The sequence below is a fragment of the Columba livia genome, chromosome 14 (genome assembly GCF_036013475.1).
Source record: "Columba livia isolate bColLiv1 breed racing homer chromosome 14, bColLiv1.pat.W.v2, whole genome shotgun sequence".
Classification (NCBI taxonomy): Eukaryota; Metazoa; Chordata; class Aves; order Columbiformes; family Columbidae; genus Columba; species Columba livia.
In genome coordinates, this window is record NC_088615.1 from 7,048,834 (window position 1) to 7,073,329 (window position 24,496).

At 59.7% G+C, this 24,496-nt stretch overlaps 1 protein-coding gene across 2 annotated transcripts; it reads right to left on the bottom strand.

Annotated features, from left to right (window-relative positions):
• Positions 1 to 135: 135 nt before the first annotated feature.
• On the bottom strand, positions 136 to 23,388 carry SYNPO (synaptopodin). 2 transcript variants are annotated; one of them, XM_065029754.1, is made up of 4 exons: positions 23,215 to 23,388; positions 14,734 to 15,511; positions 3,636 to 5,521; positions 136 to 2,382 (listed from the first exon to the last, which is right to left on the bottom strand). In XM_065029754.1, the coding sequence occupies exons 2-4, from the start codon at positions 15,206 to 15,208 to the stop codon at positions 1,603 to 1,605; spliced, it is 3,141 nt and encodes a 1,046-aa protein (XP_064885826.1). In that variant the 5' UTR covers positions 15,209 to 15,511; positions 23,215 to 23,388; the 3' UTR covers positions 136 to 1,602. The 2 variants fall into 2 exon arrangements, with proteins under 2 accessions (XP_064885826.1, XP_064885827.1); XM_065029755.1 differs by lacking the exons at positions 14,734 to 15,511; positions 23,215 to 23,388 and adding exons at positions 8,957 to 9,054; positions 11,814 to 12,148.
• Positions 23,389 to 24,496: the final 1,108 nt, after the last annotated feature.

Sequence of the window (24,496 nt, forward strand, 5' to 3'; positions counted from 1 at the left end):
CAGGATGCTGCCACCCCGGCACAGAACAGGGCTGACTCTTTGGGACCAGGATGGTGGCTGTGCAGCAGCAGCAAGAGGTGACCATGTACCACGTGTGACCAGGCCACCTCAAGGACAGATGAGAGCCAGGCAGGGTGGGATAACGGCAGTTTATTTCTGAGCTGGGTACACAGCTGTGTGGCAAAGGCGGGTCGTGGTGGCTGGTGAGCGAGGCGGGGGCTGTGCCCTGGCAGGGGCAGGCTGCAGGGCGGTGGGACCCTGGGGGACGTGGGTGGGCTGGTGACAACGGCGTGTCCCAGGGAAAAGGAAGGGGTGACAGGGGAACGTGCTAGAGCCCCGGCAGCCCAAGCACACCCACCTAAGTGCTGCTCTTACTAGCACCAAGGCTGTGTCCTCTGGTGGGGGGAGCTGCTGTCACTGCTGTAGCATCTCCTGGCACCCCGACTGCTCCTACTCCCCATGGCTGGAGACAAGTGCTCTGGGGACCCATTGCTCTCCCTGGGCATCCACTGCTCTCCCCAGGCTCTGCCACGGAACTGTGTCCACCCTGATTCCCTCCTCTCCCTGTCATCTCTCAAGCTTCACTCTGACACTGCTGCCCTGAGCAGCTCCCCGTGGGGACATCAGCCTGTCCCCAAGACACTCTCAGCATCGTCTCCTGCACTGACATCTCCGTCAAACCTTCTGCAACATTTAGCGCTTCCTTTGCCCTGCACCTCAGTCCCCCATGTCCTCCCGCCAGTTCAGGTTGCCACAGCAATGGCTGGTCACCCATGTCCCTCCATCCCACAGGGGTGGGGACAGGGATGGGGTGAGCCTGGGGATGGGGACAGTGACAGGGTACAGGATGGGTCTGTCACTCTCGTCCAGGCAGAGTGGGAAAGCACCTGTAAATGGTCCCCTTGATGTGGCAATAAATAACTTTGGCTCTCTTTTGGGTCACTGGGGAAAGACTTGAGGGAATTTCTTTGAGAAGGAATCAAAAGTAAAAAAAGAAGGCAATGAAGACCTTTGGGGCTGGAATACAAAATTGACTGTTCCTCCCCAAAATCTGATTTCAGTTGAAACCAGCCAGATCTGGAGGCTGGGAGAGGCTGGGAAAGGGTGCCCTGGCTGCAGCACCCACTCGGTGCTGCCCACCCTGGCAGGGACACCATGAGCCCACGGGCAGCGGCACTGGCTGTACCACCCTGGGAAAGCACAGCTGCAGTGACACCCTGGCTCTGGGGACAGGGGACTTACAGGGGATTGCGGAGCCTGTCCCTGATACATGGCGTGGCGCTGCAGAGGGACGAACCCGTGCCAGGGGCTGGCTCACCTCTGCTGCCCATGCTGCCTGCGCTGCCTGTGCTGCCTGCTGACCAGGCACTCCTGCCCCAAAAGGTTAGGGTGGTAAAAATAGAGCAGGGCCATGGGATGGCGGGCAGGTGGGAGGCACCTGACCCCCCCGGCAGGCCAAGGGGCCAAGTCAGGGAGCAGGGATGATGGTTTTTGGGAACCGCAGCCCCGAGGGTTGGGGTGTTCCTGGCACGGGGTCAGAGGGTGGCATTGCCGAGGCTGGCGGGGTCAGAGAGGGGGTGGCCATGGCCAGGGCTGGCTTGTCTAGGAGGTGCAGGGGGCCCCCGATGGCAGCCCCCCTGGCTTCAGGCGCAGGCTGCCGGTCCAGCCGCGGGGACAAAGAGTGAAGCTGTGGATGCCCGGGCTCTTGGCCCCCGAATCTTCGGAGTCCAGCGAGACATCCGAGTCTGTCGGGGACCGGGAGGTGCAGCGCTTGGCCAGGGACTGCCCGTCTACCATGGGGGATGGCAGGGGGCTCTTGGGGCTGGGGGACAGCCTGGGGACAGGGCAGGAGGACGCGCTGGGTGGCAGCAGGAGCCGGCCACTCTCTGCCCAAGCAGCTCGGGGCATCCCAGGGGAGGCACAAAACTGGGGGCCATCTGCCTGGGGTGATTGCAGGGGGCATTTGTGGGTGGGCGAGGGGCTGCACATGCTCCCCAGGATGTTGCTGGCAGCTTGCAGTGCCGGGGCTCTGGAGCTCTCCAGCCGCGCCAGCCGAGGGGACTGGGGCAGACTAGGGGGGCCAGTGGGAATGGGGGTGAATGGCCGGGACCCCTCCGGCCCCACGGCTTTGGGAGACGAGCTCTTCCTCCGGGCAGCGTTGATGATGTTCCTGGCGAGCCGCGCTTGCATCTGCCGGCTGGCCCGGGGGTCAATGTCCTGCCGCAGCGGGGACAGGGACCTCTCGCTCCACGCTGGGGACATGGGGGGCCCCTCATCCAGCTCGGGCACCGAGGCCGGGCTGGCCCAGCCGTCCAGACTGCCCAGGCGCCGCGACAGCCGGGGCGTCCAGGTAGGTGATGCAGGGAGGGACGACCGCCTTTCCTGGAGGGGGACAGAGAGCAGGTTAGCGCTGGCACCCTCGAGGGGGACAGAGAGGACAGAGCAGAGGGACAGGGGCAGGAGTGGTGTCAGGAGAAGCTCCTGCTGGCTCAGCCCTGCAGGAACTGGGGGAATGCAGCCTTGTGCATTGCACCCCCTGCAAGGGCTCCCAAAAAATGCACTTGCCCCTGCACCAGTCAAGGAGGTTGGGGCAGGATGAGCCTGCATTTAATCATCCTTGCCCAAAATATGACCCAGGACTTCTCGCTACCTGCTGCTTCCTAAAGCCTCCCTCCAGGTGATGCATGGAGACCTGCCTTCAGCCACCCCAGGGGTCCGCCACCTGCTCCCCAGACGCCAGGAAAGAGAAGAGCCAGGTCTGACAGTGCAGAGAGTGTATTCAGAGAGGAAAATAAAAGAGAAAAATGCAGGAGAAATAAAAGCACAGTCAAAAGGCAACTCATTACTGTGGGAAAGAGTGGCGGGAGTGAGGGACAGGCAGAGGCACAGCTGGGCCACAAGCATGAGTCTGAGCATTGCCCAGCAGCTCTGCCCTCCTCTGTCCTGCACATCCCTAGCTCCCAGATGTGCCAAACAGCGCTGCCCGTCCCCAGCCCCAGCACCGAGCCTGGGGAGGGACAGGGACCCCATGGTGTCCCCCATCCTGGCACCACAGGGCTCTGTCATTCCCCTGGGGACACGGCTTTCCTCTGTGGTGTTGCAGCAAATGAGGACAGATCCCAAAGGAGCAGCAGAAGAGACAGGAGCAGGCACAGTGCAGTGGAAAGGCGGTGTGTCCCCTCCAGGTTTGCTTGGGTAGGAGGCTGACAGGAGCCGGCGGGACAGAGGGCAGAGCCAGCAGCTGCCGGCTGCAAGAGCTGGAAAGGCAGGAGACGAGGAAAGGACGGAGCCAGAGAGGTGATGATGCTCCATACAGTTTCCAGATGAGAGAAGAGAGAAAGTGCTAGCAGCCCCATGGGACGAGCAGGCTGCCGATGGCTCTTTGGGATCCCGCAGGTTCTACGCCCTTAACTCCTGCTGGGACCCATTACACTGGGGGCTCACCCCTGTCCCAGCACTGCAGCCTCACAGCTACTTCTTTTTCCTTTTTTTCCCCTTTTTTTTTGGTGGCTGGTTCGGCTGTTGGCATACCCGTGAGCAGTTAGGGAGGACTCAGCCGTCAGAGGGAAAACATTCAAACCCCTGTGTTTTTCTCTCCACCACCACTACTTGTAGTAAAAAGAAGGTCTCCACACCTGTGGCTCGATGCCAGCGTTCCTGGTGGAATAGGAGGGTCGGGGCGCCTGGAAGCCCCCCTTGGCCCGAGGTGGCAGCGGGCGGCATGGGGAGCCCAGCAGCACCTCGGCTTCAGGACGAGTCAGAGGCAGAGCGGCGGTGCTGGGGAAGGGGCTGGAGGTGGTCTGGCCAGCACTGGGCATGGTGGGGGGATGCCAGACCGGGGAAGGAGGCAATGGAGAGGTCGGGCAGGAGGTTTGCTGGGGGTAGGGGTAGGCATTGGGAAGAGAGGGTCTGGGTGGAGGCATCTCGCAGGGCACGGAGCTCGTCGGCCCCTTGGATGGGGAGAGGATGAAGAGTGAAGACTGGAGCTGATAGGGCTGGTGCTTAGAGATCTCTAGCTCCTTCTGGGAGACCTCGTTCTCCATCAGGTTGCTGCCATACAGAGAGGCTGGGGGGGTTTTGGAGGGTCTGGAAGGACTCTTGGAAGGGTGCCTGGAGACCATGGGTGACAGGCAAGCATTGGCATCGTACTTCCAGGAGGGAGGCAGGGACATGGTGGGCGATGGGGACCGCAGCAGCTCAGGCTGGGAGGGAGCCTCGATGATGAACTTCTCCATCCTGGACTGCCGGCGGGCGAAGAGCTCGGCCCCCTTCCCTCTGGCTTCACTGAGGTTGTGGCTGGGCTGTGGCTTTGGCTTGGGCTGGATGGTGGGAGACTTGAGGCAGGAGGACCACGCCGGAGCATTGTCAGCTGGTGGGAGGTGCTGCCCATCCCCGGGCGTGCTGTTGGGGACAAAGTTGGCAGCTTCAGCCCCGAGTGCAAAGGGCTCGTCCTCAGCACTGGGCTTGCCCTGCTCCTTCTGCTTCTTCCTGCTGTCTGCGCTCTGGACCAGGTCCAGCAGATCCGGGTTGGGGCCCAGCTTTGGCTTCTCAACGAAGGTGAACATGGACTTTTTGCTGCCTCTCCGAGCAGCCGACTCCTCCAAGATCCCTGTTTTGGGCAGGGGGTTTGGTCCACTCACCCCACAGCTCAGGGGGGGACCTGGCAGCATCTTCTGCTCCCGGAGCGGGTACAGGGCCGAGTAGGCAGGGGGTGAGCAGACACGGGTGAGCGGTGGGGGGCTGCTCAGGGTCTCTGCATAGGTGGGTGGCGGGGGCAGCTTGGGGACGGGGGTTCCCTCCGTGGGTGGGCTGCTGGCGGGGGATGCCTGGATGCCAAAGGGTCTGGCCGTCCGGTTCTTCACAGGCTTGGGCTTGGCCAGAGTGAGATGAACCTCGTAGTACTGCCGGCCCTGCACCCCATTCTGCCTCTGGCCAGCCGGGGATGCTCTCCCTGTGGCTGTCCCTGCCGGATCGTTGGGCATGTCGCTGGGCGCCTTGCTGGGCACCTCGCTGGGCACTTTGCCATTCTTCCCCTCCTCGGGGCTCTGCAGTGGGGCGAGAGCCACTGTCCTTGGCCCTGCGGGGGCTCCCGCATCCCTGAGCACCCCCACCCCACTCTGCATCCCGCCAGTCGCCTGCTCCTGCACGCCGTTGGTGGCAGCTGATGCCATGTTCTCCTTCAGATAGATGCTAAGGGGGACCTGCTGCACCTCGGCAGGCTCCCGGCATGGGGAGGTGTTCACGCGCAGCTCCTCTCCCGAGGTGCCTGGCTCTGGCTTCGTCTCCTGCCCCTCGCCCTCCTCCATGGCTGCTTGCCGAGGCCGGGGTGCAGGGCTCAGCAGCAGCCCCCCGCCATGCCCGGCCCCGGTGAGCCCATCAACACGCTGCTTGCGGCGGTTGAAGAGCAGGACGCCCTTGGAGCTGGGGCTGGGTGCCGTGGTGAGCTGCGCCGCGATCTTCCGGCTTCGTGCCTTCGCCTCCTTCAGCTCCTTCTCGGAGAGGCTGGCACTGCGGGAGAGACCTGAGCAGAGGGGAGACGGGGGTTATGGGGGCTCAGCGGTGACATGGGACCCCAACCCTCCTCGCCCAGGACTGGCAGCCCTTCCACCAGGTATCCCCCGGCATCTCAACCCCTTCCCCGGCTGCTGGGCGGAAGGCAGGAGGGATGTTCCCAGGCTGGGGTATGTGGGGGGATATCACCATCCAGGGGTGATGGGCACCCAGTGCAGCCTCTGCTAAGAAGCTGAGCTGCAGCTCTGCAGACAGATGGCAAAGCCCAGGGGCACTCGGGAGTTTTCCTCCCATCCCACCGTCTATTTTGCTGGACTCTGCATGCCCACCGGGGTGACTGTATGGGAAAGGAATTTCTCCAAGGGCTTCAGCAGGTCTCAGGTTGCAGTTCACATGGTTTTGTCCCGCGGCTCGAACAGGCAGCGGGCAGGGAAGGGGCCAGCACATGTCCCCCCTGGCCCCTTGCCCCAAATCACGGCACTCTCAGCCCTGAGTGAGGAGGAGATCAAACCCAGCGTCTGCAGGGAGATGCCAGCCCACCATAGCCTCATGGCAAGGTCATTGGCCAGCCCCGTCAGGGGACCAATGTATGGAGCAACACAAGATGGCAGCAGCCGACAGAAGCTGTGCAGATCCCGACTCGCCGGCCACGGCCACAGCCCGCAGTGCCGCACCAACCTCGTGCCTTCGGAGCCTACGCAAGTGCTGAAAGCAAAGTGCTAAAAGCCCCGAGAAAGCCCCATGGCAAGTGGTCAGAGTGCTGCTGGGCTTCTCATGTGCTGGCCAAAAGGTCAGGGTGTCAGCCATTCCCAGAGGCCAGAAGGATGTGAAGCTGCCAGGAATACATTTTCTCGGGGTGAGCAATTTCCTACAGGCTTGCCCTTAAGCACCCACGGGAAGGGCAACGTCCCTGGCCCCGCCAAGGCCACTGCTGAGGGACAGACCTGGGTGTGGAGCATCAGCATCACCTCAGCACCCACCCAGCATGCAGCCCCCTCCCCAAAGGTGCTGTCGGGGTGGCCATGACGGCGTGTCCCTGCTCCGGACATGGAGGTTGGTGGCCAAGGCTGCCCACCCTGAACCTCACTCCTCCGGGCCCCACCAGCGCCCGCTCTCCTTCCCTTCCATTCCATTCCCATCCCTTCCCTTCCTTCATGTGTTTCTCATTTTCTTGCCTTCTGTGCTGCTTGGGAGCCTTCCAGGATATTTTCAGCAGTGGCTCAGCCTACCAGCAAGGGAAGGGATGAATGACTAAGCCAAATCCTTCCAGCAAGCCCACGGTGAAGCAAGAGGGTTGCTGCAAGCTGGTCATCTCCTCTTCTTCACCCCTTCCATCTCCCTCAGCACCCAGCAAGTCCCTGCCATGACCCCAGCACTGCCGAGGCATGCAGGATGGCCCTGCCTCTCCAGAGGGGACGGAGAGGAGGAGGATGGACGAAGCCTTCAGGCTGCCTGATGGGAGGGTTTTGGCTGGGCATGGGGGAGAGGAGGCAGAGATGCCAGTGGAAACTCTCTCCTGGAGACGAGAAGCCCATCCGCAGCGGCAATGCTGGCAGCCAACATCTCCCCCAGTTCGCGCCCGGCATTGTTTAACGCCCCGTTTCTATTTGCTTTGGCGGCAGCACAGAACGGGGCTGCGGTTTCCTCTGGCCGGGCTGGCTGGAGGGCGGCCAGCACCGCAGCTCACACTCTGCGGGGTCACCCTCGCCGCCTTCATCTCTGAAGCAGAGGAGAAATACGGCCAAGGACCCATTGAGAAACAAAGCCACAGGCTCCAGATGTCTGCGAAATTCGTGTTCTGAGCTGAGCATCCCCGCTTCCTCGGAGGCTGAGGCCGCCTAAGAAGCTGAGCTCTCGATGGAGCCATTTCGCAGCCTCTCACTCTTGCTACTGCCTTTTAACAGCAACTGAGGGGCCCTGGGGGATCTCCTCCATGCTGGAGGGATGACTCAGCTCTTGGCCAGCCCATTCCTGCTTGGACTAGCTGCCGGATATGCTCCTGCACAGCCAGGACAAGCACCAGGATTTGATCCCTAGGATTTTGCCCCCAGATGTCCCCAGCCTTTGCTGCTGCCCTGGGCACAGGCATCCCTCCAGGACAGAGAGTGCTGCAGGGTGGGAGCTCCCTACCTGAAATCCCCCGCCTAGAATCCATTCCCAGCATCATCTTGCCAACCCTCATCCCCTACGGGCTTCCGGCAGCCCCTCTGCACCTCCGACCCAGTACCTGCTGTTCCTGAGCTGTTCCACCCTAGCCTGTTGGATGGGAATCCCTCAGGATACTTATGGGGATGCCAGGGATAATAATTGCTCTTTACATCCAATGTTTATCGCAGGGATGGAGAGCACCAAATCCCCCAGTGGGCCAGAGGAGATTGCAGAGAACAACCCCGTACACCACCCTGCTGGCACAGCCACACACAACCCAGCGGATGGACCGATGGACAGATGGACCCTGCAGCCCTGCAACCCGGCTCTGCAGGTACCATTGCAAATGTGGCTCACCATCACTTGACCTGGGGCGACATCCCATCCCCAGCCGAAGGGCAGGGACCAGCTCCTTCCCCTTTCCCCTCCAGTCTGAGCCATAGAACAAGGTTATTTGACCTGGCCCAAGAGCCTTTAGCCATCTGCTGTGGTGGCCAGGGGGACGCCCTTCACCCGGGGCAGCTCCTGCACCCCTTGCTCTCCTCCCAGCTGCAGGGAATGTTTCTCCATCCCTCCCCGCCACCCCCTGCCAGACAGGGAGCCTCGGGGGGCTCTGGCTCTGCGCTTCCCCCCAGCCCCAGGCAGTCAGGAGGGAGCTCAACAGGCTGAAAAAGTCCAGGTGCTGGGGAGGAGGAGGAGGGGTGCAGGCTAAAGGCAGCCCGAGCGGTGCAGGGAGGAGGCAAAGCACAACTATGCAGAGCTGAGGGCGCCCGGGGCTCGCGCAGCACTGGAAACTGGCTTCCGCCCATTAACGGGAGCCCAGTCCAAAATCCGACCGGCAAGCAGCTCTTCTCATGCTCTTCCCATGCTCTTCCACTCTTCCTTCCTTCCTCCTCACACCACGCACTGTCTCACCACTGTGCTGCCCTTCAGGAAGAAAACATCTCCCCTTTCCAAATGTCCCGGCTTCTTCCAAGAACAATGAATGCAACCCTGCCAGCGCCCTCCGCTGCTGCCTCCTCACTTTTGGGGAGTCCCCTGGCAGCTCCCAGCCCTGTGGTCCAGGGGTGCAGGGGCAGGACATGCTCCTTGTGCCCCACAGCATCGCCAGACTCCAGTGCATGCAAGCAACCAGCCCCTGAGTGCTATTTCAGTGCAATGCACTTCAGCTCTGGCCAGAGGAGCCTATAGATTTCTAGCTATATATGTCTATAGGCACTTGGTCTGTAGGTTTCCCGTTGCTCTAGGGGTGACTTGCAGCAATATCCTGTTAGTGCAAGGCTTAACAGCTTCTTACCGAGCTGCCAGTCATCCTTCCTAGAGCACGTACTGTGATCTCTGCTCCAAAGCGAGGATGACGAGGGTGATGAAAGGCATTTTTGTTGCTCTCCCCTCCTGGTGAGATGGGGAAAAAAGAAATTCCTTCCAGCTCAGCTTTCCATGCAAAGGATGGGTTCCCCCGCACAGTGCTGCTGCGGAGTGTCTGAAGTCCGGCCAGCAAAAGCTGGAGTCACCACCCAACCCTACATGATGGTGAAGGACATGGCAGACCCTGCTTGTGGCCCACTCTACCCTGACATGGGCTCCAAGAGCTGGAATGAGACAAGGATTTGGCCCCAAATTGCAAGGAGGAGAGATACCCCAGGGCTCTCTGAGCCAACAGATTCAGTGGAAGTTGTTGGTCTTGATGTGACTGGGATGTCACATGAAGAAAATCAGCGACTTGGAAGCTGTCACCTTGCAGGTCTTTGTGGCTGCAAGCACTGGGTGTGGTGGTGAGAAGTCTTTGTACGGAGGAGCAGAGAGGTACCAGAGTCCCGGTGGGGTTGGCAGGATGCAACAGGCCACGTGAAATCTTGGACTCAAGGCTGGCAGGTGACTCTAAAATCTATCCCTAACCTGCTCCTGGTTTGGATGTTCAGCCATCCCAGTGCTGGTGTCCACCTTGGCCAGCTCACGGGATGATGCTCAGGATGTCCCACCAGTTCATCTGCCAGCCCCAGCGCTGTCCAGGGCCAGGCAGAGCAAGGACCAGAAACCCCAAATCAACCTTAATACAGCGTGGCAACCGCCATCCATAACCTGCAGGTGCTTTTCCCCCTTTCTGACCATTTCTTGGGCTGTGGCAAGTCAACCCAAACGGTGCCTCTTGCTCTCAAAATCCCACCAGCAAAACCAAGACTTAAACCAAAACAAACCTCATCTTGAGAGGGACAAACGCTGCCACTGTGCCATCTCCCTGCCACGAACCCAAACACACGTTCACAGCCGGATGGTACTGGGGAGGGGGAATCCAGTGTTTTTCACCCAGACATTGAGGGCTTTGGACACTGAGAAAATGTAAGCAGGTTTTTTGGCAGAGAAGCCAACTGGCCTTTTGCCCCAACTACAGCTGTGTGGGATTTTTTACAATGCGCACAAACTCACACACTTTTAAGTGTGTTCTTTCCTCCAGCTCCCAGACTTATCTCAAATAATCTGCTTCTAGGAAAACAAGGAAAGTAGCACAGACGGACAGTCAGGCTAGCTAGGAACAGATACAAACCAAACATATGGATAAAAATATGACAATTTTCTGCCTCATTCCCAGCTTCCAACACTCCTATACCCCAGACAGAAAACCTCCATGAAGTTTTTATCTGTGCTGGCCCCACAGACCCCAAAAGCCCCATTTCAAGTGGTGGGTGCCATGGTGGGAGCAGACCCTGCCTGCCTGGCAGGGTACACTGTGCTGGGCCTCTCCTCACGGGTGCCTTTGCCAGTGACAAAATCTGGCACAGCAAGAAAATTCGATGCGCTTGCAAGTTTTCCCTGCACTCTGTTCACAAGGGCTTTGCTGGATTTAGAGCTGTTTGCCTCCCTATGCCTGCTGCCCCACTCTCCTCCCGGCTCTCAGCCATGCCCCTACGTTGCCCGGCACCCAAATTCTGCCAAAAATGGCCCCACAATCTCCAAGCACCAAGCCCTAGTGCATCCATTTCCCACCTGGGAGGAGGAGGAAAAGGGGCTGGGGGAGTTTTGATCTTTAATAGGAGTTGGCTGCCGCTGTCCCAGCCCCGCTTCCCTAGAGGATGCCAAGCTGAGAGGATATAGTGAGCAGCCCCAGTTCTGTGTGCATCCGTGCTAGGGAAGAAAAGGCTGCTGCTACCACAAAAACAGAGGCAGCAACTTCCCCCAGCTGGCCAAAATTAAGCTTTTAGCTTTGCAAAAGAAGGCTGGAGTCAGGCAGATCTCCTCCAGGCTGCCCTGCCATCCATCCGCCCAGCACAGAGCAGAGTCAGCCCATCCTACGGCCAGGTACCATGGGGACCTCACCCCTCCTGGCAGGTGAGTCCCAGTCCCGCTGTGCCCAACAGTGCTCGGATTTGTCGCGACACATCCTGGGTTAATCAGGCCGCAGTGATGGCCCCACCAGGCTGGTGTCATGAGCTGGAGACACTGGCATGGCGAGAGAAGGTCATCTGGCTTATCCCCGCTGGATGGACAGGGTGGGGAGGGGAGTGGGACGAAACGGGGCCTTCGGCTGTCCCTTGCACAACGCGTAAGGGATCCATCCCGCTGGCTGCCAAGCCAGAGGGACAGACCTTGTGTCTCCAGTGCCGGGTGGCAGAGCCAGGGGAGATCATGTCCCCACTGTGGGGGACAGGGGACATTGCCTGGGAAGACGCTGAGCAGATCTGGGAGATGCAATCCTGCTGAGCCTCGGGGGGGACCCTCCACATTCCCCCTCATCCCCCCACTGTGCCTCCCACACTCCACAACCTGCGATGGACCTCGAGTGTGGGCAGAGGGAACTGACACCCACCTGGCTAATTTATATATGCAGAGAAACCCCACTCAGCCCTTGCTCCCCCCGGGCTGTCTGCAGCTCCACTCGCCAGCCCTTTCCCACCATCCGCCACCCACGGAGGGTTCTGGGCATGCACCCCCACGCCCTGCGCACCCCCACCCCCCGTGCACTGCCGGCCCCCGCACCCCTGTCATACCCAGCCCCGGGACCTCCCTTGCACCCCGTCTGTGCTCCCACCCCGCTTCTGCACCCCACCCCCCGGCACCCTGTCCCTGTCCTGGTCCCCCCCGACCGGCTGCATCCTCCCGCAACCCTCCCCCAGCCCCGCCTGGGTGCAGCCGCCGCCCCCCAGCCCCGACCCTACCCGCGGTGCCGGTGCCGCCGTCGCCCCTCGCAGCCCGACTGCACCAGGGAGGAGGCGGCGGGCAGGAAAGTTGCGGCAGCTCCGCCCTCGGAGCGGGCCCGGGGGGGGGGGCGGGCGGGGACCGGGGCCGGGGGGGGATGGCGGGTCCCGCCGGCTCTGCCCCTGCCCTCCTCGCCCGCCCGACCGGACGGGACGGGTCCCCCTCCCCGGCGGCACCGGCAGCCGCCCCGGCTGTCCCCGGCTGCCCTGCCCCGGCGCTTCCCGTCCCGGCTGGGTCTGCCCCGGGCCCGCGGCCGGGTGAGAGCAGCGGGGCATCCCATTACCCAGCCCTGTGCACCCCCTTACCCAGGCCTGCGCATCCCTCTACCCAGCCCTGCGCATCCCCTTACCCAGCCCTGCGCATCCCCTTACCCAGCCCTGCGCATCCCCTTACTCAGCCCTGCGCCTCCCCTTACCCAGCCCTGAGTATCCCCTTACCCAGCCCAGCGCATTCCCTTAACCGGCCCGTCACCCCCTTTTCCTCCTCCCAGCACTGCTGGGGACACGCAGCACCTCACATTTCAGACTCTGGGGGAGCAAGGCCTCCCCTTGTGCTGGTTTCCATGATGCCTCAAGAGCCAGGGTGCTTGGAGACGGGCAAAAACCCAGCGCCAGTGTCACTGTCCTGGAGACCCTCTGGGAGGAGCACTAAAAGACCTTGACCAGGGGTGTTTTGCTTCCAGTGAGCGGGGACTGCAGCCCTGAGTGAGATGATTCCCAGGGAGCCAGCATCACCTCCCACCTCCACCACCCTGCTCCCGCCACGTCTGCACAGCTCCTGGGCACTGCTGTGGGTGGGAACAGTGTCACCCTGTTCCTGAGCCCGTCCACATTGCGGGATGAGCTCTTGGCTTTATTTTTTGCCTTTCTAATTTCCTTTTTTTCCTGCCATCTTTGTTTTTTTATGCTTTTCTGGTTTTTGGGGGTGACTGGTGCTGGCTTGGCAGCCTCCAGGGAGTGAAACCTTCTGTTTATTTGCACACCAGACAGAGAAACCAGTCCTGCCTCCTGCATCTCCCAACCGCTGCCTCTACCTGGGGCTCCTGTGCTCCCCAGCCTGCCCCGAGAGGTGCCAGCCAGCCCGGGCCGCTGTGCCAGATACTTGGGAGCAGCCAGCCTGGCCTTGGGCAGCTGGATGGAGACCAAAGGGGTGCTCGAGACCTGCCTGGGTGGGTCTGCACTGCTCAGGGGGGCACTCGCTTGGCTCCCAACTTGCAGGACCACCCCTGCATGATTTTGGGTGCAGATGGGTGCATCCCTTTCTCTTGTGGGAGCTGCTTGGGAAAGAGGTTATTTTACACCCAGTCAGCCAAGGAAATAAGGAGCAAATACCCAACACCTCCTGGGGATGCTCCTGTGAACATCCCCAGGAGGTGCTGTCACCTGTTTGGGGACCTGCCCTTCTCTTCCTCCTCTGTCATGGTCCCTGCTCTGAACCAAACCATTCCTTCACAAACTTGCAGGTTTTTTGCAAGGTCCTGGCACTGCTGCCGGTGCTCAGGACCCTCAGCAACATCCTGCCCAGAGGCTCTGGAAAGTCTGACGGGTCCCGCAGGCAGTGGCTGGTGGTGATCTCACTTGGAGGGGGAGGAAACGGGAAAGACAAACTCTTTCCAACAAACCTGTTGAGTTACTTTAAAATTCCAGGCTGGCAGCAAAAGTGTTGGATGGTGGTGCGGGTTAGAAAAATGCTGAGCCTGGACACAGTCAGGCCTGACCTTTCCCTGCTGCAGATCTGCTGTCCCAGAGCAGGGTGAGAAATGGGAAGGCTATTTAGGTCTGTCTGTTTCGCGTGCTGGGCTCTGAAACACGACGCCCGGGTGGCCAGGAGAGCTCCTGGGGCAGCAGTGAGCCAAGTAGCTTGGCCGAGCTTCCCAGTCCTCATCCTGTCTGGGGAGCCGCTGGCTTTGGGGACATCTGACACCCAAAAAAGGTGGGGAACAGCTTTTTGGACACCAGGTTCATGTTGAGCATCCCCAGCCGGTCCTGTCCCTCTGCATCCTGGGGGCTGCTTTGGGAAAACCAGGCTCTGAGTAGAGCAACAGCATCCGATAACACCATCCCATGGGAACAGTGGCACACCTGCCTCAGCGCCATGTGGCAGCTGAGATAACAGCTGGGCAGGAGCAAAATAGAAAGAAGGGTGGCAGCAGGGTTTAAAAATGGGTCCAATGCCTGTAAGAGGATGGGTCTAATCCTGTGGGAGCATCTCCCCTGGGTGGGGAGGTCCGGGTGTGGGGGTGACTGTTGTAACGCTAGATATGCGCCTGTATTTGTGTCACTGTGGCTGAAAGAACAGTCACACAGGGGAATGGCTGTGAAACAGAGCTGTGAAGCGAGGCAGTGGCACTGAGCATTGTAGGAACCAACCAGCCTGAAATAAAGTGCTTAATTTTTAAACCAGGGGCTGAAAGAGAGATGGCTCCAAGCCACATAATGCACATTTGGTCATCCCCACACCGACTGATCGGGCAGAGGTGTCCTTGTCCCAGACAGCACCCCAGGAGCTGTCCCTGATCACCCCCCTTTTGGCAGGGTCCTGTTGAGCCCCGAGGCCAGGGTGAGGGCTGGGAAACCCACCCTGTTTGTGCTTCACTTGAATTGGGCTCTCGGAGACTATGGGAACCCACTGGCTGCCTTCCCACCCCCCTTCCGAGAAAAGCCATGGATTCCTCCTCATTTTTAAGGCCAGAGAGATCATCTCAAGCTATAAAAGTCCCAGCTGCTTGCTGGGAGCCTGAGACCTCTAACCCAGCAGAGGTCCTGCCTTGGGAAGAGCTGGGCGTTCCCACCACTGTACTGAGCAGTGGCAGCCCCAGAACTGGGGTCACACCAGTGAGTTTTGGGATGTGGGGTGTTGGTCAAAGGGGATTTCTCTTACCCACTTTCCTTAGCTCGCTGGTGGGGTTGATGATGACCCGCTGGATCTTCACCACTTTCCACTCCTGGCTGTCGTCAGCCACAGGGCTGGCTGCTGGGGGAGGCAGCTCTGGGGCAGAGCTGGGGCATTCTGGAGGGGCTGTGAGTTCAGTTGCTGAGGCCAGGTTGCTGCCATCCAGTGCGGGAACCAGCGCGTCCCTGTTGAGCACCCCTGGCTCCTGCCGGCAGCTCCCGCTTGTCTTCCCTCCCACCAGCCCTGTCCATCCCTCCTGCTCGACTGGCTGGGAGGTGGGAGCACCCCGGAGCTGATGGCACCTCTGTCCCCCTCTGCTCTCCATCTCCTGCCAACAGCCAGTGTCCCCCTCGGTGTCCCCCTCGGCCATCCTGCAGACACACAGGTTCTGCGCAGCCTCGCCGGGTGGGGGGCAGTCGGGCTGGGTTTGCAGGCAGGGCTGCCGCAGCGTTGCCTTTAGCATCTTTGCCACTTCCCTTCACTGGCACTCCAGGGCCTTTCAAACCCTGTCAGCATGGCCGGGGGGCTGGCTTCTCTCCGGCCGCGTCCCTTGGAGCACGGGCAGTGTCCAAGAGGGCAGGCGGCCACGTGTCAGGCACAAGCCCAGTTTTACTCCTCTTGCAAGCAGAAGAATGAGACAGGAGCCACGGGAGTGCAGCTTTCAGAGACCCAGCCGCAGGGATTCACCTGGAGGATACACGTCTCCAAGGAGGATTTTGCAGGAATTTATCTTGTCCAGGCAGGCAGAGGAGCAGCGTCCAAAGACCTGTGTGAGGGGAAGGGGGAGCATTGAGGATGCTTGTGCATGCACTGGTTTCCTCTGGCCACAGCCAGCAGAGCGTCTCTGTGAGTCCCCAGCCTGGGGTCCAGCCGCAGCACAGCTCCCCACAAGGAAGGACCCCATGAGATGCAAAAACTCCTAACGTGCTCACTTGGAAATGCCTCCCACCTCGAGTTCCACGGTCTCCCACCCCAGCACCCTTGCCCATCCATCCTCACCCCCAGCACAGTGCCCAGGGCTGGAGCACAGTGCCCAGCTCCCTTTGCTGTAGCAGCCCAGACGTGGCCACAGAGCCCCCCATTTGTGGCCAGCACTGGGGGACGGCTGCTGCTCAGGAGATGGGAGCATTCAGGGAAGAAGCCCTTTCCCTGCAGATGAGGGTTTGCTCCGGGTCAGCAGGAGCCCTGGCTCCATCCCGCCATCCTGCTGGAAAGCAGAATTCCCAGCATCCAGCTAACCAAGCTGTGTTTAACCATTGACTCACACGGTGCCGGGACAAGCGCAGACAGACCAGCTTCCCTTCCACCGAGCATAAATCCTGCTGGATGACGAATGCACGCACCGACACAGCCGAGAGGCGAGGGATCAGCTGGGAGAGGGGGATATCATCGCTCCTGGGGCAGGATATGGGGGAAATTCCTGTGCTGTGAGTCCTCTGCAGATGCTCAGCACAGCCTCACCCAGCCCCGCTCGCCTCAGGGTCCCAGGGAATCACCCACTGGGGCGTCGCTGCTGCAGGGAGACCCACAGAGCCCATGGCACACAAACTGTGATGGATTTTCCAGCCTAAGAGCCAGCTGAGGAGGAAAAGATGTTTCTGCTCAACCCAAAACTTTCCCTGAGTTGCTGCAAGATTTTTCAGTGAAACAAGAAAATGCACCAGGTCAAGCTGTGGGTTCAGCTCAGGCAGGAATACACCCTGCAGCTTCATCTGGGGCTCGCAGAGCTTCTCTGCAAAAGTTTTCCTACCCTTAGCAAGGTTATTTTGGAAATTAAGACAGTTTTGAAAACCTCCAGTGAAAGCTTTGCTGTCAAACAGGCACTCGGGCATTTCCCAAATGCAAGACTGCATGTTTTTGAGAATGCCCAAAGGAAATCTTCTGCCCTTTCTGAAATCCTTCCTCCCGCCTTGTTCTGCTGCAATTATTCAACACAGATTTGCAAAGACATCCTGGGGGGAAAATGTCAACGTTTCTCTCTGAAAAAGGAATCTCACCCAGCTCTTTATGTAATTCAGGGCCCCAATAGTTGCAGGAAGCCACCCACATTTTTCCTTACAATTATGGCAAGTTGTGGGAGCTGGAGTGAGCTGGTTTATCTCAAACGAAGACAAAGAGAAAGTCTCCAAAAATAGTCCTAGCCCAGCCTGGGTCAGCAGAGACCCTGTTGGAGAGGCTCTGCTGCCCCCCACTCCCACCCCCTCACCCCATCCATAGGGAGGTTTCTCAGGCAGCACGATTCCCGCCCATCCTACACCAGGGCTGCCTTGACAGTTTGCGAGTCTGTACCACCGTGAAAATCGTCTTCCAAAGCCACCCCCTTCCATGTCAGGAGCGCTTTCTGCAGATGGGCATATCCCGGGGACGGGCGCCCACGGTCCCGACGTTCCCCAGGCAAACCCCTCCCTGGCGAGACCCAAGCAGCAGCATTCCCCAAGGACACACTGTGGGGATGGGACCGCCCATGCCACCAAAATACCGAGTCACATGTGTTCTGTGTCACCGGGGGCCAGTCTGAGCCCGTGCTGATGGGGGGATGCTGGCGGAGCTGCTGGTGGAGCAGGCACCTTCCCCCTGGGACACGGCTTCTGGGCTCTGCAGGCAGCTCAGCACAGGAATATTTATGGGTAATGTGCGTCTCTAGCAAATGCTGGGGGGCTGATCCTGTCTGCTCAAAGACCGGCTGGGTAGGATGGGTACATGTGCCCCGAGTGCATCATTGCACCAGCAAAGAGGAGCGGCATTGCCAGACACATCCACAAAACCAGGCTGAGATACCAGCCACCCCCGCCTGCAGAATGAGGCTGTAACGGGACGTGAGTGTTGTTTTGGGGACCACTTCAGGGACACAGCACCAAACTGGGGTGCAAAGGATGCTCAAGTTGGGTGCTGGCACACAGCTCAGCCCCAACAAGCCTCTGCCCACCATGCTCCCCCCAGGGAAAGCATCTTGCACTCTGCAGCAGAGGCAAGTCCCTACGAGAAGCTGCAAAATGGTGCCAGGGAAGGGAAAAATAATAATTAAAACCCCCTTCAATTCACAAAGTGCTGTAATCTGGCAGCAGAGAGACCTTTTGCTTGGCTATCTTTCCCTGCCCACTTGCTAGAGGGTGATGCACAGTCCCCCCTGCCTGGCTTTCTCACACCCTGCCAACCCCCCCACCATTGAAAAAGAAAAACTAAAGTTAACTTTCCACCTCCCACACAAATATTTTTGGCAGGCGTTGCTGGCATTCATGCTGCAGAAAGTCTTCGTCTCCGTCTGCCCGTGGATCCCCAGCTGGGAGACCCGGGGGACCATGGTGGCCTGGGCTGGTCCCATCCCAGCCACAGCACAGGGGCAGGAGGTGGCACTGCCATGAAAAAATGGGGTGGACCTCCACAACAGCCCTGCAGACCGTAGGTGGCCTGGACACAAGGATGTCATAGGGTGGGGGTTAGTTTTGCACCCGAGCCTGGGCTTTGTTCCCAGTTCCCTGTGTTGTCCCCAGCCACATTGCTGCCAAGGTCTTGGTTTGCATCATCATTAAACGAGGTGGGCTGGGGGGTGGGAAGGGGTGCGAAAGCTGCCCGCAGCACAGCGGGGGCTCTCAGGTTTCCCTGAGGTCAGACAGTGGGTCGCTGTCACTCAGGCAGGACCTTGCTGTCCAGACTTGCAGTTCCCAGCTCCGGTCACAAGACCAGCTCCGTCCCTTTCCAAAATAGCCCAGCCACAACATGCATGCATTTGGGGATCTTCACACTTTCCCCACGCCAGCAGCTGAATGTCCCTCGGGGGAAGTGGGCATCTTCCCCCATTGTCACCTTCCCCCATTTTCCCCTTCTCCGCGGGGCACCGCAGGGGACACAGAGCCTGGATCAGCTGCACCCCCAAAGGGTGACTGCAGTTCCCTGGGGGGTTGTGTGTTTCCTTAAGGCAGCGCTGCCTTCACAGCTGACATGGGAGACATCTTTGCGGTGTAGCTGTCACCCAGTGGCATTTGGAGCCACGCCTGGGCCACCCTGTGCCGGATAGTCTCCCATATGCTGCAATTCAATATCCAACATCCCCCCCCCCCAGGTCTCCGGGTACCTGTCTGGGACATGTTGCCAAGCCACGTGCTGGGAGAGACACAACTGAGATGCCTGCAGGGTGAACCCCCTCACACAAGGACCCCACTGCTAAACCCCAAAGCCTTGCAGGCCTGGGGCCAGCTCAGTGTCACCCTGTGCCACCCTGACATCCTTCCACAGGAGAGTGAGACCGTTTCCAGCAGAGAGGGGACGGCAGCGGGAGGGATACGGGTGGGCTGTGTGGGATGGATGCAAGCTTCTGCAGCAGGGCAAGGGCTCCCTGCAGGGATCCAGTGCCCAGGGAAGGGGTGCAAGGAAGCTGTGATGTGATGTGACTGCTTCCCTTGGCATGACAGGTCACCAGCCTTGCTGGGCTGGGATGGATCCTGTCCCTGGAGTGAGCCCTGGGAATGTGGGCAAGGACAGCAGCATCCTGGCCACTGCAGGGGATGGCAGGCACAGCTGCTGGCAGTGTGCTGGGGAAAATGAAAGCCTTTTTCAGGGCTGATTTACTGCCTTGATGCAAACTGAGATGGAAAAAATAACATTCCTGAGTTCCCATCCCTGTGCAACCCCCGTAGACCAAAACGTCCTGGCACACGGGTGTCCCCGCCGAGCTGTGCCCTTGTCCCCTGCCCACAGCTGGTGGAGGGGAAGCAGCAGTAGAAATGCCTGAAGACAGCACGGGGGCTGTGGGGCACCTGAGGAGTTATCCTGATTAAGCAGTGAGCCGAGCAAGGGAAGAGGAGGAGGGAAGACAGAGGCATCTGGGACAGCTGGACCATGTCCCCTTCCTCCTCCACCCCACGCGGGAAGCAAGGGCTGGATGTGGCTGCATGGGCTGCTCTGCATGCCTTTGCACCACTCTGCATGCCTTTGCACTGCTCTGCATGCCTTTGCACCTCTCTGCATCGCTTTGCACCACTCTGCATCACTTTGCACCCCTGCATGATTCCTCACCCAGGCCCTGGGCTTGTCCCTCCATCATTCAAGGGGAGGAGAGCTCACCTGGACAGCTCACCTCTCTGCTGCATTGGGCTGGGAGTGGGCTGGGGTGGAGCATTGGGCTGGAGGGATGCTGGTCCCTTGGAGGGCAGCACAGGGCAGGCTGGGCTGATCTTGGGGTTACATGCATGTTGTACCAGAGCACAAACACCCCAAACAAACTCCAGAAGATGTTTGCACCCGCTCCACCACCCCAGCTCCCAGGGTGCTTTTTGTCGGATCACAGCCCTCAGCAAATTTGCTCCATTCCTCCCACTGTTCGAACCACCTCCCAGCCCCAGGCTGGCGGGGGGCTTCAGCAAATGCAGATGCTCTGTGGGGATTTAGATCCATTGAACCTCAGCCTGTGCACTTCAGCTGAGTGACACTGACCCTTCTCAGTCCTCCTGGCTAGGTCCAGTAATCAGTTTCCCCCCCCATTATCCCTAAGGGGGTCGACTTACTTGGGGGCCCCATTCAGACCATCCCAGGAGTCACTTGCACCCTGGCTGCACAGGGCAGGTCTTGGGCTGTACTCCTGCCCTGTCCTTGGACCCTGCAAGGCCAGATCTAAATAGTAACTTAAGCTGCTGTATCCCTGAGGGTGAGGACATCCCCAGCTTGGCTGTTGCAGCTGTCCCAAGTCCTTCTCAGAGGAGTTTTGGGGAGCAAAGCACCAAGTTTGCCAAGCACTGGAGACCCCAGGTCCCATCAGTTGCAGCCCAGTGCAAGTCTAAGGTGCCATAGAGGGGGCTGGCAGTCCCCAAGGACCCCTGGCCTCTGCCATGCAGGGAAACAGGGCCATCAGCCGGAGCCCTGGCAGATCACTGCGAGTAGCCAGGGATGAAAAAGAAGCTGAGACTTTTCAATGCTCAAATGAAATGCAAAACCAGGGAGGTCTGAGAGAGAAGATGACCTTAAAGACCAAGCTCTGGCAGCTGGAGCAGGGAAGCACCTCCCCGCTGCTATAAACCCACTGAGGGCTGAGTGATGAACCGGGGGCTCCTTCCAGCCCCTGGGACATGCAGAGCTGAGGTGGCTGGCCAGGGGGAGGCAGGACAGAGGGGGCTCACTCAGGTTTGGGTCCAGCAGCCCAGCACAGCATAGGTCTCCCCAAAAAGCAGATCCAAGCCATGTCAGAGTGAGCCGGCTTGGCCAGCCGAGTACAGGCAGCTCCTGACCACCCAGCTCTGCACACCCCTGCCTGCCCCGGGCAGCTCATCTCCATTATCCATCACACGGGAACAGTCCCAGCTCTGCAGCCACTGGCTGCCGGCACAGCAGGTCCCACACCCAAATTTCCCCACAGAACCCCAGCAGCAGATGCCGTAGGGGAGGCTGGCACCACTGCACCTTCACACCCTTCTCAAGCGCTACCACTGAACGTCTTTGGGGAGGATGATGACGAATGCTGTCTAATTAAGCAAAATTCCACCTCTGGAGGTGGGCACAGTAGGAATGGGGTCACCCCGAGGCTGTTGGGGCACCTGTTGTTGGTTGTGCCAAAAATCTCTTTGGGTGAAGAGGGCAGGGCAGCCTCCTGAAGTGGGCTTAGGGCTCACCCCGCAGTGGGGTTGGGGCTCATCCCACAGCCACATTGGCCTCAGTAGCTCAGCCTCAGCAGACATAAAACACAACCCATTAACTAAGCAGAAAAACCCACAGAGTCTTGAAAAGCCAGTAGCAGCACCCTCTGCACATTCAGGGCTGCCGGAGCTGTGACAACCGACAACCAGAGCATCTCAGTCCCCAGGGGCTGCCAAGCTTCCTGGGCCATACTGGGATTTCACAGCCAGGTTTGCTGCTGACACATCTCCTCCTGCTCCCCTGAGCAGACAAACCAAGGGCCATGACCCAGGACTGCTGGGATCCGGACACAAGACCTTTCCACATATAGATGCAAGGTCAGTGGCAGAGCCAGCAACTTGGCTGAGGTTTGCTGAGCCCTGGCATCTCCATCCTCCCCACTGTGACCCCCTGGCAGGCATCCCTGGAGCCTTAAAGCCTTGAGGAGGTGGCTGGGGAACAGGACCTGGTTGCTGGGGGAGCTGCTCCCTGCTGGCTCCTGCACCCACAGCCCTGGCCAGTCCCTTGGTTCCCATCTCCAGTCCCAGAGACACAGGATGGGACCTGAAAGGAGAGGAGGATGCACACAGCCTGGGGACAGCCAGGACCAGGACAAAGGACATTTTAACCCAGTGAGAAGACAGGGACTAAGTGCACCCAAGCACAGGGTCTGGCACCTCTGAGCCCCCGTGGCAGTGGTTGGAGACAGTCAACGGGAAACAAAGACCACCCCAGGGAGGGGGATGTTTTCATTCCAGCCCAGGAAAGCAGCTAAACCCCAGCACATGCCCGTTCCCAGGCCTTGGCCCCAGCAACACAGCAGGCTGGTGGCCTTGCGACACAAGGTTTGGTCCCATCTGGCTGGCCAAGGCTGTGAACCCATCTGGGACAGGCGGGGGGGCAGGAGGGGTAGGAGAGCAGCCCTGGTGCTGGGCTCTGGGGATCCCTGGGGCTGGGACACAGCCACCAGCCATCACTGCTCAGTGGGATCTCCAGGTAGTTTATAGTGCAGAGGGAAACGGGCAGGAGGTGGAAGGGAAAGGGTGCAACTGGGCAGCATTTTAGGATGGGGCTGTGCATGCGTGAGAGGCAGGAGCAGCATGTGTGTGTGCAGTGTGTTCAGCAGTCTGGCTCTCACTCTGGCAAAAGTGCTTGTGCAGTAGGAATAAACATGCAGAGGACACATCCCAACCAGCGCAAACAGCCCCTGACCGAGCCGCTCTCTCCCAACCCTCTGTTTTCTTTCTCCGCTTTTCCTCTCCTCTCTTAACCCCTTCGGGAGACCAGAGGATGAGCACTGGGAACCTGGGAAGCTGGTGGACCCAAACTCCGTAGACCCCTGGGGGTCCAGCCATGAGAAAGGGCTGTCCCTGTGAAGGGACACCCATGGGGTGCCCAGGTTCCCCCCCAAGGCACAGGGCTGCCTCCCTGGGCTGGCTCTGCGGCCACCAAGCCCCTTGCCCAGTGCTGCTTTCCCTCTTCTTCCCCGTCCTCGTCTCCCCCCTCCAGCAAAGCCCCGCAACAGCTCATCCTCTTCCCAGCAGCTCCAGGGAAAAGGGCTGCTCCCCCCTCCAAATCCCCAGCACACCCTGGCCAAGGGAGGCACCCCTGGGCAGGGGTCCTGGGCGGGACCAAGGAGCCACAGGAACCCTCGTTGTGAGGAAAACATGCCAGGGAGCTCAGGGAAGCCCATCTCCATCCTCTGTTCTGCCAGGAGCCCCCTCCATCCTGGAGTTTGCTGGAGGAGCGTGTCCTGTGACACCACTTTGCCCCTGCGGTCACTGAGAGCCGTCCACACCAGCATCCCACCAGGATGGCCCCAGAGCCCCGGGTGGCTGCGGGGATGCTCGCACTCGCCATGCTCACCTCTTTTCCCTTTCCGTTTTCTCCCGTGGGGAAGGAAAGCTGTCTGCTCTCCATATGCTCCAGCTGAGTCCAGGGGGATCAAGCGTGCTGTCCCCCTGATGTTCCTGGACCCTGGGGTCCCAGCTGGGAGCTGGGGGACAGCAGCGCCTGGATCTCCTCGCTCACTCTGCTCCAGCCGCGCTGCGCAGGGCAGGGTGAACAGGGGGGAGAGGGGCGGGAGGAGGGGAGTGGGGAAATGAAACTTTAATAGCACAGAGCCCCTTTTGTTTCCCAGCATATGGGATATTTCATACATGCTGAAGGCATTAACCACCTATATTCTTCAAGAGCTCACAGCGGCTGGGAGCATGGCCCCGCACTCGGGTCTGGGATGTGGCATCTGTCTCTGGGGGCTGGAGGTGGCAGCAAGTGGCCCCTCTGCCCTCACACCCCTCCTTGCTGGGGGGAACCCTTAACCACAGTTTGGAAAATTGCTCTGTTTCACCACCATCACTTCCCTGCATGATTTTCTCCCTCCAAAAGGGCAGCCAGCCCCTCTCACCCCCAAACTCAAGGCTGGGAAAGGGGGGGTCCTGGTTTCGCACATGCTGTGTGTCCCTGCTGGGAATAAGGGGGGAACCAGCCCCACCATCCTGGGGGTCTGAGACTCTAAAACAGCTCTTCTGTCCTGGGGACACAGCAGATCCCCACAGTCCCATGGAGCTTTGACTAACGGTGGCAGAGAGAGGTTGGAAGGGGCTGGTGGTGTGTCCCCTCCCTGCCCACACCCGAAGACACGAGAGCATCCCTCAGAGCAGCAAGGAGGCAAGGTGCCAGCAGGGAAGGGCTAGAAAATATCCATGTTGGATGCCTCATGCTGATCACCCATTTTCCCCCTCCACCTCCCTCCATGGTGCCCAGGGACATATCATGATGTCTGTTACACAGAGTGACACAACTTCTGCCAGCAGGGACGGGACATCCCTGGTTCTTAGCACAGAGGGTGGCTGGCACTGCTCCCTGCAGATCCCACTGTCCACCTCGATGTGGGGTGGGAATGTCTGGGGTCCCTGGCATTGTATCCCTTCCTTATTCCCATAAAAGAGATGACTTTGACCTTCTGGGCAAGAGAGGACATCAGCTGTTGGCAAACCTCCAAGTGAGGTTTGAGATGGAGGGGACTGTCGATGTATTCTGTTTTCCCCAAACTGGGATCCCTCGACACTGGGGCCCTTCAGTAGATCACACTCCCTGCCCCAGCACCCACGGAGGCTCTCAAAGTGGGCTTCCCTTTCCCCAGCTC